This window comes from Manis javanica, chromosome 5 (assembly GCF_040802235.1).
Source record: "Manis javanica isolate MJ-LG chromosome 5, MJ_LKY, whole genome shotgun sequence".
Taxonomy (NCBI): domain Eukaryota; kingdom Metazoa; phylum Chordata; class Mammalia; order Pholidota; family Manidae; genus Manis; species Manis javanica.
This window is the reverse complement of record NC_133160.1, coordinates 19,514,057-19,532,420: the sequence shown is the minus strand read 5'-3', so window position 1 is coordinate 19,532,420 and position 18,364 is coordinate 19,514,057. Positions and strand designations below refer to the sequence as shown.

General features: G+C 40.5%; 1 protein-coding gene across 8 annotated transcripts in view; it reads right to left on the bottom strand.

Annotated features, from left to right (window-relative positions):
• Positions 1–18,364, bottom strand: part of TTI1 (TELO2 interacting protein 1) — a 45,118-nt gene that overhangs the window by 24,933 nt on the left and 1,821 nt on the right. For 3 of the 8 annotated variants that reach the window (XR_012131367.1, XM_037012700.2, XM_037012706.2), the window contains exons 2-5: positions 6,571–6,809; positions 6,321–6,488; positions 5,711–5,913; positions 2,154–4,502 (exon numbers count right to left, since the gene is read on the bottom strand). Coding sequence is in view for 7 of the 8 variants with exons in the window: in XM_037012700.2 (XP_036868595.2) it covers positions 2,154–4,461 (2,308 nt within the window). In the remaining variant the exon portion in view is untranslated. Of the gene's footprint in view, positions 1–2,153; positions 4,503–5,710; positions 5,914–6,320; positions 6,489–6,570; positions 6,810–7,753; positions 7,890–18,364 lie in introns of all 8 variants that reach the window. The other 5 variants (XM_017652778.3, XM_037012701.2, XM_037012703.2 and 2 more) reach the window with 5 other exon arrangements.

The following is an 18,364-nucleotide window of genomic DNA, read 5'->3' as shown; positions in this document are numbered from 1 at the left end:
AATTCGATGACAGACAGAAAAGCCAGCATTCAGTAATACTTTGATTCATGTGTGACTGATCAACTCCGCCTCAGTGCTACTTACCATTCAAAATGCAAATGTACTCTGGGGTATTTCAAAACTTTCAGAAAAGCTATCCTCAGTTTTGTGCCTTTTCCTAAGATGCTCTCAAATCAATCTTAACCATCCTCATTTTCCTCTCTGCAATGGAGACCCCTCCTCTTCCACTTAAGTCAGAAAAAAAAAAAGGAGTGCTACACAGGATTTCTCCTTTAGAGACGACTGAAGATATCAGCAATCCAAGATAATTAAGTTTTCAAGGCCCAAACTGAGATGGCTCCTGAGGAGATTTATTTAAAAGGCCTTTTCTTAATATGTTTTTAAAATCTCAAGCTGACATGTTTAGTTACTCAAAGCACTAAAGGTAGAAATCTGGGATATATTTGGGCTGTGGAAGCCACTCATAGTCTAAAGTGTCTAAGCAGTTAGCCGGTCTCACTAGTGTTTCCAAGAGGGCAGGAACCAGTTTCCTCTTGCTCACGCTGATGTCCCAGTGACCAGTCCTATGCACGTTTCTGAGTAGCTGCAAAATAAAATCCAAACTCCTTCCCTTGGTCTGCAAGGCCCTACATACAGGCTTTGTCTGCGCCTACTTTTCCAATTTCATCTTGTATCAATCACTCTTTCCATAATGACCTCTTTTCTTTACCATCCTCAAAGACCCCAAGCAATTCTTCCCTCCAGGCCTTTGCACCTGCTGTATTCCTCTACCTGGGTGTTCTTAATAACCCTAAGAAGGATGTGACTGCTCCATATGTACTGAGGAGCCCATCTTAGCCTTCAGGTCTCAGCTCCAGTGTTGCTTCCTCAGAGAGGCCCTCCATGACCACTCAGAGTAGCCTGTCCCTGTTACTCTCTTGCATCAAGTTGTCTGTTTTCTTCACAGTGCTTATTAGATTGAAATGAGCTTGTTTACCAACTTGCTTACTTGTTTATCATCTCTCTTGCAATAGCAGGAAAGCTCCATGAGTTTGTGTTGGTTACTGCTTTATCCTGATTAGTTAGCACAGCATATGACATATGGCAGATATTCTTCACTGAATGAAGGAATAAAAGAACATTTACACGGCATGTGAATGTTCATGAAGGAATGAATGAACACTGGAAATATTAACAGCTACAGGGCAGAGGTCTATCCCTGTTCTAGCAACCTTTTGTGAGAAACTTGCTTACATGGATGATCTTGGTTTTCTCAGCAGATAGGTGAAATGAGGTCAGGGACCTTTCCACCTACTTTGGAGGCTATTAGCAGTACTGAAATTAATATTGGAGATATGCCCTTTGGATAAAAGGGACACAGATACATAGCTCATTATTTTTTTCATTCACAGATTGAGTATCCAGTTAAGGAATTCTTTTTCTTATAGTCCAAAACTTTTCCATTTTAATGGTGGCTAATAACTCCAACAGATACCCAACAGAATCAAAGGGAAGGAGAGAAACTCAAACCACCTCATTCAATTAAAAGGTTAAAAGGAAGTTTCTAGACCTGTGCTGTCCAACATGTTACTGCCTACATGGGGTTATTAAAATGAAAACAAAAAATTCAACCCCTCAGCTGCACATGGAGCTACTGCCTGTGTGTACTCAGAACAGATACAGAACATTTCCATTATCACAGAAAGTTCTACTGGACAGTACTATTCTAGATTGTCTGTGGACTGAATAATTCATGTTATTCCTGTTCTCCATTAGCACAAATACTGCTAACTCTAAGTATCTTCAGAAGTAGTTTGGTATATTGAGAAAACAAAACTGTCATAATCCTGTCTTTAGTCCTTATTAATTGTGTGACCTTGGCTAAGCAGGCTCTCCCTGAACCTTAGTTCTTCTTTTTCTGTAAAATAAAAATCAAGTTTACGTCTAGTCTGTAGGGCTTATGTCCCTGGCACAGAGCAGGAGCTCAAGGGATGGCAGAGATTATTAGAAGTATTAAAAATAAGCAATGGAACCCTACCATAACATGTGGGACCGGAGAGACTATTCAAATAATGTCCTCCACAACATAACCACAAAGCAAAAAATACAGTTAGGTAAACAAGGCTACTAGTCCTTCCCCAAAATTAGCATCAGAAAAGGGCTTTCACAGTTACCTAATGCTGCCAACAGGGTGTGCAGAACACTGACAAAGGAAGTAGCTCTCTTGTCATAAAATTGGTCCAGGGTGGCCAAGACATCCTGAACCACATCTGCCACTAATGGAAGCAGACTAGCATCCGAGTTCCGCAGCATGACTTCCAAGACCTTTGGGGTATGAGGGTGCAGAGACAGATGACGAAGATTTAAAGAGATCCCGTTCACCAGATAGTCTGAGTTTTGATTGATCAGCTGTTGCAGGGAGTCATAGCCACAAGCATGGCAAATGTCCATCATGGCGCTGGTCGCTGCCTGACTAATGAGCAGGGTTTGGTCTCCAGCCTTCTCTAGCACGGGATAGAGGGCTGACATCAAGAGCAAACGGAAGTCTTTCCCTAGTGCACGTGCACAGTGGCCGATCCCTTCCAACTGGATACATATCTGCCAGATGTTGCTGTTCATGGAGCAAACAGTGAGACTTGGCTTTGAGAAGGCAGGGGAAGATGTGACAGGGCAGATGTGGGCAACAGATGTGATGGTCTGGAGGTCCAGCTGCTTCAGGGTTACTTCCTCTCCCGTTTCTTCGGCTTCGAAACAAGTGACCAAATACCAGTTTTCTTGGCTCGTGTACTCTTCCAGTATAGATGTCACAATCTCTCTCAGTTCATCTGGGCTTGCTTTAGTATGTTTTTCATGAAGATTCTTCACCTCCAGCCCAGCAGCCCCTAACACCAGTTCATTCAGGACCATGGCAGCTTGCTTCCGGTACACTGCAGACTCATGGTAAAGTTCCACAAAGTGATCCACAAGCAAACAGAGGTTCCCGTAAAAACCAAGAAGCTGACACACCTGCCGCAAGAGCAGGAACACCCTCTCATCAGTGAAGAAGCGGAAATACCTCCTCTGGATTCGACTCCATGGCTGCACGGCTGAGGTCTCTGGAGAAGTACTCAGATGATCAGAGTTCCAACACCGCTCTTCAACAATTTTGATGTCACCCACATCTAATTCTAGAACTTGGATAAGCGCTTTGGAAAGGCGCTGGAGGTGGACCACAGAGTTGAGGACAAAGTTCACTTTTGGGCCCAAGAGTTTCAGATAACCAAGTAATAAGGAGAGAGTAGAGAATTTGCCCTGATCATCTTGGGAGTTCATTAGGCGTGGAAGAGAAGTGGCAAGGGAATGTAGGTTTTCTGATAAGATGTCAGCAAAGGCGCTGTTGCCCACCACTACTTTTTGATCTGCAAAATGTCTCAGAACTTTATTGCACTGGGTCTGAACTTCAGAACTCTCATCATTCACTAGACCCACCAAAGCCTTCAGAAGGGGACCAGCTGATTCGATCAGTGACTGACTGCATTTCAGAAGAAGAGCCTTGACAAAGTCTATGAGTTCCAGCCTCACCTTCCAGTGTGGGTGAACTGAAATACACTCAATTATCTTTTTAATAAGGAGAGTCAACTTGTCACTGGTACTTTTTACCCAACTGGCTTCCCTGTGAACTATCAGGTCTGCTATTCTGTGCTCCATTGCAGGCTTTGCTTGGACCTTTGAGATTCTTCTGAGTTGTTCATCAGCCATAACAAAGCTCACTGTCTTGTAGAAGATCTTTAGGGAAGATACGACAATGCTGTGCCCCTGTTTAAAGTCTCCTGTGATAACCCTAGTCAGTGCAGTTGAGATTCCAGGTAAAAAAGATGCAAACAAATCCCCCAGCTGCTTCTGCTCAAGCTCAAGCTCATCCAAGGACCTTGGATGGTCTTGACAATCACATTGCAAGAGTAAAACCTGTAAACATTTTAAGGCAGCAATTTTAATTTGCTTTGATTTTTCCTTTTCTGCCAGGTCTAACAGTAAAGATACAGCAAATCCTAAACGAGGCAGAATGGAGGGCTCATAAAAAGTCAGAATGATGTCCCCATAAGCTGAGTGCATTAAAGTGCTGAGGCCCCGGATCACAGCCAATTTCAACTCCTCTGACACAGCAGCAGGTTTTTGGGAGTTGGGTGAATACAGACAACCAGAGAGTTCTGAAAAGAGTTCCTGGAGAAGTTCTTGTTCCTTCACACATGTTGAAGAGAGGACAAATGTGAGGCATTCCACCACGCTCTGGATCAAGCGCTCTCTCTTGGGACCTGGGGTCTTCAGGGTAAATCGCAATGGAAAGAGGATGTACTGCTGAAGTTCCTGAAGGGCAGAGTCACTCACGGCTTGTAATTGTGCCTGCAGATGCTCCACATTCTGCACTGTCTGGATCTTTGTGAGCTGAACACAGACGGGACGTAAGACGCCAAAGGCTGCCTCAGGAGTATCAAAAACTGCCATTGTGTAATAGCCTTCCTCTCACTGAGGAAACATCCTGCAGGCTAGAGAATGGAAACTTTTCAGTAAGAGGGTCAGGCTCAAAGCAAATACAAAGTGAATTTGCATTCATTTACAACACAGACATTTAGTGGGGGTCTATGTGCCAATTACCACTGCACAAAGCACAAGGGAAGCCAGGGACCTGAGAAGAGGGTCCTTTTTGTGGGAGTCCCCAGGCTAGGGAGGGAAGCAGACATACAGTTACAACACAGTCTGCTAAGAATTAGGATAGGCCTATGCTTATGGTCCCAACTGAGCATGGAAGACCTATGCGTCATAACCCTAGGGAGGCCAGGATGGGATTTCCAGGAAAGAGATGTTTTGAGCCACAATGTGAGGAATGAATAGGAATCTGCGGGCTAGACTAAGGAGTTTGGATTTTAACCTGTGGTAGTAATGGAGGGTCACTGAAGGCTCTGTCATTATAAACTTGAGGTATAACATACATACAGTAAAATGAACTAGTCTTAATGTACAATTCAGTGTATTTTTATGTATGTAGAGACCTGTGTAACCACTACCCAAAACAAGATACAGAGTATTTCCAGGACCCTGGACGGCTCCCTCATGCCCTTCTGCAAACAGTTCCTATTTCCCCTGCCCAGAGGTAAGCACTATTCTGACTTCTATCACTATGGATTAGCTGTGCCTGTTCTTGTCATGGATAGGTTTTAAGTGGCAGGAACCTCCACAGTGCAGAATGTGGAGCATCTGCAGGTTTTAAGATGATATCAACTCTATGCACTAAATATATCCCCTGGTAGCCAGTAATATGGGTGAGGAGTTGGAGTTCAATAAGAATGAAAGCAAAACAGAAAAAAAAGGGAGTGGCCAGAGCAATGGGAAAGGCAGGGGCGCACACCATCATGGGTGAAAAGATATTCAAGCAGGATGGAAAACTGGACAGCAGGCAGACATGCAGTGAAAGGAGATAGGTTTAGAGGTAAGTGAAGGAGCCGAGCAACTTAATACAAGAAAGTCTCTTTGTGAGGAGAAATTCAAAGTCATGGGCTGACAGTGAACAAGAAGGTGGGTAAACAGAGGGCTTGAGGAAAGAAATAAAAGTCTCAAATATTCCCTTTGGGGGAGCAGAGCATGCTGGGAAGACATAAAAGTGAGGCCCAAGGGTATTGAGGGCTGAACTGAAGCTGGAGATCATAAATGCACATGCTTGTAAAATGTTGGCATTGGACAGAAGCTTAGTAATCACCTAGTTTGGTGGTCTGTCCGTCTCTCTTTTGGGCTCAACTTGTTGGAGGCTTCTGAACAGATGAGGAGAAGAAAATATCTCTGCTGCCGCTCCCAGTCCCCAATCCAAGGAACTATTCCTAGGCCGAGGAGTCAGAAGAGAGATCCAGGGCAACAATCAGGCTCTACCTCCCGAGAGAGTCTGGTCCATGCTGCTCCATGGCCCTGCAAGGAAGGGCAGTGCTGGTCTCTGTGACCCCTGAGAAGCCAGGGAAGGGAAGAAGCACAGACCTTCCCTATCCCAGGCTAGGAAAATTACAGGTGTGGTTGCCAGAAAGCTTGGCCAGGGACTACTGACAGGCTCACACACTGGCAAGCCAGAAGCTGCTGGGCCAGCCCCTGCCTGAGCAGATGGTCACCGGAGCAATAGAAGGAAAGGAAGAGAACCACTTAAGGGGATCCTGTCAGAGGCAGGAAAAGCAAATAGGGCACTCCTTGAGGTGATGAACCTTAGGTTAACAGAATCACTAAAGGACACAGACAAGAATTTGAAAAATGGTAAGACCAATAAGGAAGTTCAATTATGAGATAAAAGATGGTTCTAAGAATTTTTAAAACACGATTTTACATACCAAAAAAGCTCAAACGATGAAAACAAAATGTTGATTGTTGAGATCCAATTGGGGACCTGGAAGATCAACTAGAGCCAACTTAAACTCTGAGCAGGAATACAAAGATATGGAACCTGTGAGACTCGGAGGACAGATCTGGGAGAACCAATATGTAAACAGCTGGGAATTCTGGAAGGAGAAAAAGGAACAGATGGAGGAGCTAGAACAAATAAATAACTGAAACATTTCCCTGAGCTGCAAAAAGACTTACCTGGAATTTGAAAGACTGAAGGATACACACCTAGTCAGATTCTGGTAAAATTCTTTGTACATTAAAAGATAAGAAGAGTAATATATGCTTTCAGGAAGAAATAACAAATAACTTAGAGAAAGAATGGCTTTGGATTTCTCATTTGCAACAGTGGATACTCGAAGATGGTGGAATAGCACCTACTGACTGCAAATACAGGACTGTGGCCCCCACACCTCATCAACAGCCAAGATAGTCACCTGTTAGGGTGAAAGAACAATATGTAAGGGATTCAGAGGGTATCATCCATACACCCTACCAGAGGAAGATACCAGAGAAAGGACTCCTTTCAAAGAACAAGTTGAAACTGGGAAGATGAATGAAGATGGAAACACTGCTGAGGAACCTTTTTTTCTCTTAGCATGGAACACTTTCTTCAAGTAAAATGTTTAAGTGGAAGCCCCGCATATAAAACAGATGAAGTCACAGGGTCTGGTTAAAGCTGGGAGGAAGGCAATGGCCAGGGGCTCTGAATCTCTCTTATCTATCTAAGGAGCTCCAAGAAGACAACCTGGAGCCCCCTGAACTATGTTCTCAGACGATGTAACCAAAACTGTAACAGAGTTAATGAAGTGGGAACACACAATTATGTCCAAACTGAACTTATTGCTCTTTCTTCTGTATTCCCTTTGTGATTTATGGTTCCCACTTGGGCTAGAAACCTTAGCCTCTTGCTTTCTTTCACTTCCCTCTGAATTCCACTATTCTAACCCTTTAACATCTTTCAAATCTGTTGATGATTATAATCATCTATTTAATGTTGGACCACTTGTAACAGTTTCCTCTCTGGCCCCTTGCCTTGTGTGCATGCCCTTTTTCAAAACACATTTCACACTGACATGAAAGTAAGCCGACTAAAACAAAAATCTGATCACTCTTCTCCATGCTTAAAATTCTTCAGCTGCGCTCTATAGCTTGCCTAAAGTACAAACACCTTTTCACCACACCTACAGGGCCTTTCACTGTTAGGCCCTTGCCTATCTCACCAACCTCACCACTCATTGCTTTACCCCTTGAACTTGAAACTGCAACAATGTAATTTCCTAAACAGGTGGTGCTTCTTCACATTCACCCCCTTTGTCCTACCACTGCACACACCACTATTAAAGTATTGAGGCACGCTATTTGTATAAGTCTGTCTTACCTATTTTCAACTGGGCAGTCCTATACCTGGAACTTAAAATGGCATCTGGCACATGTCAAGCACTCAAAAACACCTTTTTTGCTGTACGTATTTTGCTTTCAAGTAGTATATAAAGGGGTGTAGCAGGCTAATAGTCCTGTTGACAAATAGAAAAAGTCAGATAAATTATAAATATCATTTCTTAAAGCATCAAATAGTTGTGGAAGCAACAAGGACCAGACAGACCAATACTCTAGCTAGGGGTGAATGTTCACAGTGAGTCAATGATCAATAGCTGGATTTTTTTCCCCTTGATGCACTTGGTGATCCTGGACACGAGCTCAGGATTACAGTGTGGCCCAGGCTGAGGCCTGTCACTGAGGACAAAGAAACCACAATGCTATTAATGTGGTCATGCGAGGCTGAGGAGGGACAAAACTACAATCTTCAAGGATCTAAAATAATGACTTCTGGGAGAAGGCTGCTGCTGGGGGATAAATGGCTGAAAAATGACAGAGATCAACCTACAGATTCAAGAAACTCCATAAACCCCAAGTTGACAGTACAAAGAAAAACACACATAGATGCATCACAGTCAAACTGCAGAAAACCCAAAAATCAAGAGAAAAACCTTAAACATAATACAGCAATAAGATCAACAGAAATGATGAAATCCATAAGACAACAGAATGACACCTTTAACATTCTGAAAGAAAATGACTACCAACCTTGCATTTTATATACAAAAACATCTTTCAAAACTTTAGGTAAAATAGACATGTTTGTAGACAAAAAGAAAAACTGAGTGAATTCATTGTTATCACATCTGCACTAAAGGAAAAAATAAAGGGAGAAAATGAACTAGACAGAAGCATGGAAATGTAGGTAGAAATAAAGAACAATGGAGTAGGTCAATATAAAAGAATATTAACTGTACAAAACAATTATTATGTCTTTTCTATATGTATAAAAAACAAAATGCAAGACAATGATGCAGAAAAGGAGCGTGGCAGTGAGGTGTAAAAGGAATTAAGTTTATTAGGAGTCTAGCAAAATCAGGAAGTGGTAAAATAACTTGTATTAGACTGTAACATGTGAAGAATGCACTCTGAACCTTGTAAGTTAGTAAGCTCCAAAAGAACTGTAAAAGAATATATATCTAACAAATTGACAGAGCAGGAAAATGGGATAATAAATATTTTGATTTATCCATAAGAAGGTAAAAAACGAGCAAAAAGGAAGCAAAATTGGTGGGTCAAATAGAAAACAAATAATAAGATGGCAGACACAAGCCCAAATGAAAGAGCGATGATACTGATTCAGAATTTCTCAACAGCAGCACTACTGACATTTTGGAATGGGTAATTATTTATTGGCAGAGGGCTGTCCTATGCATTTTAAGATATTGAGCAGCATCTTTGGTCTCTGCTCCCCAGATGTCAGTAGCACTCCTTAAGGTGTGACAACTGAAATGCCTCCAGACACTGCCACATGTCCCATGAAGGGTAAAAATTGCACCTGAATGACAACCAGTGGTATAGAGTCAACATAATCCCAATCAAAACCCCAGTAGGATTTTTGTGGAAAATAACAAGATGATTCTAAAATTGATATGGGAATGCAAAGCACCTAGAATATATAGAGTAGCAAAGACGGTCTTGAAGAATAATAATTAAACTGGTAAGCTGTGGCAATGTTAGTTTACACTATCTGATCTCAAGATTTATTATGAAGGTATAATAATTAAAGGCAGCATGTTTTTGGTACAAAGAAAAACAGATTAATTGAACAGAATAGAGTCCTTAAATAGCCACATATACAATAGAGTCCACACATAGACCCACATACCTGACAGAGGTGACAGTGAAATGAACTGGACGAAAGAATGGTCTTTTCAATTAAAGGTGTTGTTACTGGCTATCCATATGAAAAAGTGTATAAATATCTTGATTCCATCTCATACCAGATTTAAATGTGAAATGTAAAACAATAAAGCTTTCTGAAGGAAACAGAGAACATCTGTGTGTTCTTAAAGTAGGCAGAAATTTCTTAAACAGGATACAGTAAAGTGGTAACTATAAAAACAAAAAAACAAAAAACCTACTCCCCTTGGTAGCCTCTTCCTCTCCTCCCCATCTTTTCCTGCTTGTCACAGGGATGGGCTATGTGAGATCCCTGGGCCTGGTATACAGGTGGTGAAGACAAATGGGACAATCTGTACAGGACAAGGTGCTATACTTCATAGGCAGTTAAAGGATAAGGTGGTAGATTACAAGGTACTTATTTTGTCATACAATCAAGCACTGAAAAAGGGAGGGACAAAAAGTGCAAAGACACCATTACAAGTGTGAGAAGACAACCCATAAAGTGAGGGAAGATGTTTGCTATGTAGCTGATAAAACTTTTATTCAAAATACAAAGATTTTTATAAATCATTAAGAAGAATACAACCCAACAGAAACATGACAAAGAACTTGAACAGACATATCACAAAAGAGGATATTCAAATGGCCAATAAACATATAAAAAGATATTCAACATCATTAGTCAGGAAAATGCAATTTAATCCACAATAAAATGCCATTACATACTCACCAGGAAGATTAAGAAAAGGAAAGGAAAAGAAAATACTGGGTGTTGGCAAGGATATGAAGCAACTAGAACTCTCATTCAGTGCTGGTAGGAGTATAAGTTGTACAACTACTTTGGAAAACATTTTGGCAGTATCTATTATTCTAAATGTGGACATATATATGCTCTATGATCTAGTAATCCCACTAGATATATATACCTAGAAGAAATGCATACATAAGTTTACCATGAGATGTGTTCTGGAATACACTATAATCGCCTCCATGACCCAAATTCCCATCTACAGTAGAATGCATAAATTATAGTATATTCTCTAAATGGAATACTATATACATGAAGGCTTACCTCAATAAGAGCTCTTCAAAAGAATGGGCTATAGGCTCAGAAATATATAAACCAGCCTTCTGTAAGAAGGACAGTATAAAAATTGATACTTTGACATGACTATAAAAGGCAATCATATACCTTTATGGAACAGCCATGAAATCAAACTTGTATGACAATATGTCAATTACAAAAGGAATTATTTATAGAGACTTGCACACTTAGTAAAGTGGTGCTGAAAGTTTGAGTTTGTATGACTGAGCAACAGGAGCATTCTGGCCCAGAAAATGATACTGGGATGATGCAGTCAGAACAAGCTGGGTGAGTAGAGAAAACAACCCAGAGTTCATCTGTGGCATACAGTGACTGAACAAACATAAGCTGGCATAGCCAGTTCTTGACCCTAATGGCCATCTAAACCCTTCAAAGCTGAGTGTACCCCTACTGTGAAGGCAGTCACTGGGAAGGTGAGGGAAGAGATCTGCAATTGTACACAAGCATGAGTGAACCCATCCCCACAGGCAGCCTCTTCTCCTTCCCATCTCTTTCTGCTTGTCACAGGGACGGCCTATGTGAGATCCCTGGGCCCTGGAATATGAAAGGTGGTGAAGACAAATAGGACAATCTGTACAGGACAAGATGCTCTACTTTATAGACACCTAAAAGATGATAAGACTGTATTTTATCATAAAGAAGTAAAAATGGGAGGGAGAAAAATGTAAAAGGAATCTGGAAAGAGACTGAACATCAACTGGGAAGTGTTCATGGAGGCAGAAGATTTGTGTTGGGGTGGAGTACCACACATTTGGGACTGTGTGGGAAGGCTGGTCAAGACAAAATTCCTGTTACAAGCCAAGGTCAGAAGGAAAAGTGCACCTGATATAGGCAGAGACAAGACAGAGATGCCATCATGGCAAGGCAGCTATACCTTACCAAGGGTGACATTCTGATCACTTGCTTAGGGCCTCTGTACTTGCTGTTCTGCCATGTAACCTCATGGCCTGCTCTCTCACCTCTTGCAGGGCTTTGTTCAAACATAAATTCTGAGTGAGGCCTTCTGTGATCACCCCTATTTAAAACTGCAACCTATTCTTACCCCTCCCCATCCTGGCACTATCTCCTTTCCCTGCCTTTAAAATTTTTCTTCGTAGCACTTAGTCCCATCCATCAGAGCAGATTATCTACCTATTTATTTGTTTATTGTCTCTCTCCCCTCACTAGAAGAATTATAGGATCTATAAGGGCAGTGATATTTGACAGATTTGTTTATTGCTTCTGGCATAGAGAAGGTATTCAATAAATGTTTGCTGAATCAATAGTCATAATCCAAGGTCTGGTTCTCTCATTGGTAGGGCTTTAATATCAGCTCTGTCTGAACTGGATTCTGGGTAAAATCATCATACTCTTCTGCTGGGGTGAGTTATTCCTACAGGTAGTTGATCTCATCCTTATGACAGGATCTTGCTAAATTCATTCTAAGGAAGTAATCATAGTTCTAGATTTTGGCTGTACCCCAGACAACTTTTAGGCTGCTTCCACGACAGGGACAGAATGAGTCTGAGAACAATGAATCTACTATCTAGGTTCTAATCCTGGCTCTTGCAGTACTTGACTATATGATTTCCATGAATTTCGGTTTCTTCAGCATAAAGTAAACCTGATAGATATGACAATCTATAAAACTTCTAACTTAGAATAACCTATGGATACGAAGGCTGGGTTTAGATCCCAGAAATAGGAGTTCAGACATAAGAATTGCCAATACAAGTTCTTGAACAGAAGGAAGAGAATATTTGTTGAAAAGACCCCACCATATGCCAGGCAATGGGCCAGGTATATTATGTACATAAATCCCTTATTCATAAGCTGAGTAACACAGGGCTCAGAGAGGTTAAGGGATGCCCAGTCACACACTAGCAGTGTCAGACCTGGAATTCACCTCAAGCCTGTGTGACTCCAAAGGCTGTATGTACTCTTTCCTCTATACCAAAGGTTCCCAGCCTGACTATTTATCAGCATCAAGGGGGAACAATGCAAGTGCAGATTCCTGAGCCCCACACCAGATCTACTGAATCGGAATCTATACTGAGCTGAGGGAGAGTGGCAGGTATGCTGGGAAATCTATTTTAAAAGTTTGCAAGGCCAGTCTGATGACCAGCCTGATGTGAGAATCCTGCACTGTATACACTCTACATGCTCTGTCTTCTTAAGAACAGGAGTCAGGAGAAGAAAAGGGGTGCTTGTTCAATAATCCTTCTGTCAGTAGTGTCCAGAGTACACTGGAGGATTACTGCCTTGGGTAAAAATGGGTTAAAATTAGTTTATTTACGTGTCTCTCCAACCAACTGGTGTACTTGTTTAGTTGCAGCACTACTTCTGGTTTTCCCAGCATCTGGTACAGTGCCTGCCAAGCACTTCCCACTCACTATTGAATAAATGAGTAAAAGAAGCTGGATAAACATTAAACCTCCGGCATATCCTCAAGTTTTGTAGCTTTCTACTCCTCACTCCCTCTGCCTAGGAGTATTTCCTTCAGCATGTACACTCTGCTGGCTCTTGAAGAGGGAAGAGAGATACAAAGTTGACTGGAAGGTCTAGCCCTGCAAGGGGGAGAGTGCTGCAGAACACTAAGTACACAAAACAGAAGGTGGGGGAGGGGAATCATGGAGACTGCCCATAAATTCTTCCAGAAATTACTCTAGGCTCACTTAATACTTTGTTTACAGCTGCCCTCTATAGAGCATTTGTGAAACAGTATCTTGTATTACATTAACATCCTGTGCCTAACCCCTTTACTAGACAAGTTTTTGGTAGACGTTATATTCTAGAAAAGTGGTTCCTAACTTAGAAAAAGGTATCCACTGGAATATATACACTAACCCTGCCTCCACCACATTTATCCTCTGGCACTGAAAACTGGGAGAAGCCCTCCAGATGACTGGTGTGTGTGTGTATATACATTACACTTTTTTATAAATGTTTATATAAATAACAATTCTGTGTATACACACACACACATATAAACAAAGGATTTCTGCTTCTGGGAAGAGAATATAGATGTATACTTCCCTATTCCTTCTGTTAAGTAAAATAAAAAACCCTGCCAACATGACAACATATAACTAAACATGACAACTCTGAAAGGTGGAGAGAAGACTAGCTTGGGACCTCAGGACATGAGGAATGACATGCGAGTAAGTACCCTGGGTTTTCTCTTTGCCTCACAGATTCTGCATCTGGAGCTCAAGAAACTGGCAACCTGGAAGCATCAATGGGTACAGACACAAAAAGCCCCAACGAAAGCCTGCCCTCTCAAGCCAAAGGACCAGGAAAGGGCAGCCTAGCAGGACAAAAAGAACCCTTGCAGACAGTAATTGCTCTATTCCAGCTAAACAGTACAGGAAAAAACTATGGCTCCACCCCTGCCCACATAGCAAAGCCTGATTGAGAAGCCTAGATTTCCACTCTCACAGGTGCCCGACACCCCCTCAGGGGTGATGTCATAGAAGGCCAAGTAACAAATTCATGGAAAGAGACAGGGGCTGGGGTTGGGGGAAAATGGGGAGATGTTCGTCAAAGAACTTCCAGCTATAAGATGAATAAGTTCTGGGGGTCTAAAGAACAGCAGGTGACTACAGTTAACAATTTTGTATTATATACTGAAAGTTACTCAGAGAGTAAATCTCAGATATCTTACCATACACACACACAAAGGTGAGGTGATGGAGGTGTTAACCAACCTTATTGTGGTAAACATTTCTCAATATATATGTGATATATATGGATAAAATGATTATATTGTACATCTTAAACTTTTATAATATGCTAATTATACCTCAATAAAACGAGGGAAAAAATCGAGAAGCCAAGTAGGAGCAGGAACTACCATTCCCACCAGTCCTGGTAATGAGTCATGTGATGGAAACCACATGGGGAGCCCGAATGTCCACTCCTACTTGGCAGTAAGGAGGCACTCCTCTCCATCCATACTTGGATGGTGTCAGAGGAGGCCTAGAGTAGAGTCAGGTTTTTCACTATTGCTTTGTGCTCATGAGGCCACCCCCAGCACAGTGTCAGTAGACACCAAGTGGGGAGCTGGAACTCCTACTTCCACCTAAGAGTAATAAGAAGCTCTCCCTCTTGGATGCCAAAGGAAGCTGAGTGAGGAATCTGGACTTCTACCTGCACTTGGCAGAAATAAGGTAGGGTCCCCCTTATCCTGCTGGAGTGGTGTCAGAGAAAGCCAGATAAAACAGAAGACTCAAATAAGGTTCAGTCTTAGAACATAATATAAAAAATGTCCAATCAAAATCACTCATCAAACCAAGAACCAGGACACTCTCAAACTATATAAAAAAAGACAATCAATACATGTCAACACTGAGATGAGAGAGGTCCTAGAATTATTGGACAACATTATTAAAGCAGCCATGATTAAAATGCTTCAATGAGCAATGACGAACTTGCTTTAAACAAATGAAAGAATAGAAAGCCTCACCAAAGAAACAGAAGACTTGAAGAAAAAAACAAATGGAAATTTAGAACTGAAAAATTCAGTAGCAAATAAAAAGCTCAGCAGATGGACTCAAAAGCAGAATGGAGCAGACAGAGGAAGAATCTCAGAGCTGGAGGGATAGATCTGACCCACAGAGAGCATATAGACTGAAAAGAGCCTCAGGGACCTATGGGACTGTAACAAAAGACCTAGAGTCTCAGAGTAGAGGAGAAATAGGGCAGAGCTGAAAAAGTACTCAAATAATAGCTGAAACTCACCAAATTTGGCAAGAGACATAAAGGAAATTTTCTAAACAGAAAGGACACATTAAAAAAAGGACTCTTGGAACATCAAGGAGGAAGAAAGAACATGGTGAACAAAAAAACATACAGATACAAAAGGCTTTCCGTGTTGTTTGCATTTTCTAAATTGCGTTTGACAGTTGAAGCAAAATTATAACACTGTCTGATATGGTTTTATATGTATGTAAAGAAAATATTTAAGACAATTATTTCATAAAAGGGGGGGAACCATACAGGAAAGTAAGGTTGCTATACTTCACTAGAATTAGTAAAGATAAGTTACGTACAAATCATATGGTATCTAGAGGAACCAACAAGTTGGCTATACAGAGATACACTTAAAAATACTGCAGATACATCAAATGGAATTCTGAAAAATGTTCCAGTAACCCATAGGAAGGCTGGAAAAAGAAAATGTGGAAAAAAACAGAACAGATAGAAAATAAAAAATAAAATGGCAGACTTAAATTCTAACATATCAATAATTATATTAAATATAAAAGGTCTAAATATACCAATGAATAGACAGATTGTCAGAGTAGATTAAAAAATATGGCATAACCAAATGCTGTCTATTAAGAAACTCACTTCAAATATGATACAGGCAAGTTGAAAGTAAAAGGATGGAAACGTTATTCCATCAAACAATCAAAGGAAAGCAAGAATGGCTATATCAGTATCTGATAAAGTAGATTTCTGAGCAAAGAAAATTAACAGAGACAGAGAGGGACATTCTATAATGATTAAAGGGTAAATCTCTCAAGAAGACATAGCAATCCTAAATGGATTATGTCAAGAAAATAAATCCTAAATACAAAATGGCAACCACAAAATGTGTAAAGCAAAAACAGACAAAACTGAAAGAAGCATAGGTGGTAATCACAGGTGTAGGTGGTGACTTCCACTCCTCTCTCAACAACTTACAGAACTAGACAGAAAATCAGCAAGGTAACAGAAGAACTCAGTGCCACCATCAACCAACAGATCTAACCAACATTTCTAGAACACTCCAACCCGTGATAGCAGAATACACATTCTTTTTAAGTGTCCCCCAGAGCTATACCAATATAGACCACATTCTGGGCCATAAAACAAACCTCAACAAATTAAAAATAACTAAAATTATGAGGTGTGTGTTCCCCAACCAAATGGAATCAAACCAGAAATCACTAACAGAGAGTTAAATCAATAATTAAACATAAAAATCTCCAAACACCTGGAAACTAAACAATACATTTTTAAATAAGTCATGGATTAAAGAGGAAATATCAAGGGAAATTTAAAAATACATGGAAATGAATGAAAATGAAAATACATTGTATTAAAATTTGTGGGACACAGCTTAGCCATGTTGAGAAGAAAATGTATAGTACTGTAATACTAAATTAATACCGTAGAAAAGGAGAAAAGTCTCAAGTCAGTAACTTACATTTCTACCTCAAGAACCTAGAAAAAGACAAGCAAAATAAAACCAAAACAAGCTGAAGAGCAGAAATCAATGAAATTGAAAACAAAATAGAGAAAAATCAATGAAACAAAGAACTGGTTCTTTAAAAAGATCAATAAAATGGACAAACTTCTAGCAAAACTGACGAGAGATAAAGAGAGAAATTACCAATATCAATAATGAAATGAGATAGCACTACAAACCCTGTAGACATCAAAGGATAATACAGGAATACCACAAGTAATTTTAAAACATAAATTTGACAACTTAGATGAAATGGTGAATTCCTCAAAAAACACAAACTCACATACTATGAAATACTATTGCAGCTCACATAATATGAATAGATCATTAGAATAGGCTTATAACTTTTAAGGATATTGAATTTTTCATTTAAAAACTTAAAAAGAAAGGAAAGAAGGAAACCTCCAGGTATAAATGGTTTCACTGGGAACTTCTACCAACCATTTAAACAAGAATTAACTTAAATTCTATACAATCTTCTAAAAAAGGAAGAGGAGGATATAATCTTCAATTTTTATGAAGCTAGTATTTTCCTGATATCAAAACCCAACAAATACAAAAATAAAAGCTGCAAACTGCCCTCATGAATACAGATGGAAAAATGCTAAAAAAAAATATTAAGAAATAACATTCAGCAGTATGTCAAATTATACTCCCATGACAAAGTAGGGTGTATTCTAAAGATGGAAGGCTGGCTCAGTATTTGAAAATCAATCAGTGTAATTAATATTAACAGGCTAAAGAAGAAAAATCATAGGATTATATCATCCTCACCTTTTAGCCCTCTAAATGTCAAAGTGTCCTAGTCACTGGGCCCCTCTTCTTTCTACATCTATTCTCCATTACGACTCCCACATTTATCTCAAGCCCAGCTCTCTCCCTTGAACTCCAGACCCATAAACCCAACTGCCTATGGAGACATTCTACTTAGATAAGCATTTCCAGCTGGGCATGTGCAAATCTAAACTCCTGCTCGCTCTTCCCAGACCAGCTCTTTCCACACTCTAGTAAATGGACACTCCATTCTTATGGTTGCTTAGGCTAAAACCCCTGGAGCCATATAAACTCTTATCATTTACACCTCCTATCTGATCTATCAGCAAATCCTATCACTTCTTCCTCTAAAATATCCTCAGAATCTGACCCTTTCTCACCATCTCCATTCTGGTCTGTCATCCTTTCACCTGGGTTATCACAACAGCTGCCAAACTGGTCTTCCTGTTTTCACTCTTGCACCCTATTTTCTATTTAACAGCCACAATGCTCCTCCTTTGCTTAAAACCATCCAATGGACTCTCATTTTCATTCAAAGTAATATCCAAAGTGCTTAATTGCCTACAAGTCCCCATGTGATGTGGTCCCTGGCTACTTTTCTGAGCTCATTTCCAGCCTCCTGTTTGTATCACTCGAGCCTTACCATTCTCCTTGCTGTTCCTGAAAAATGCCAA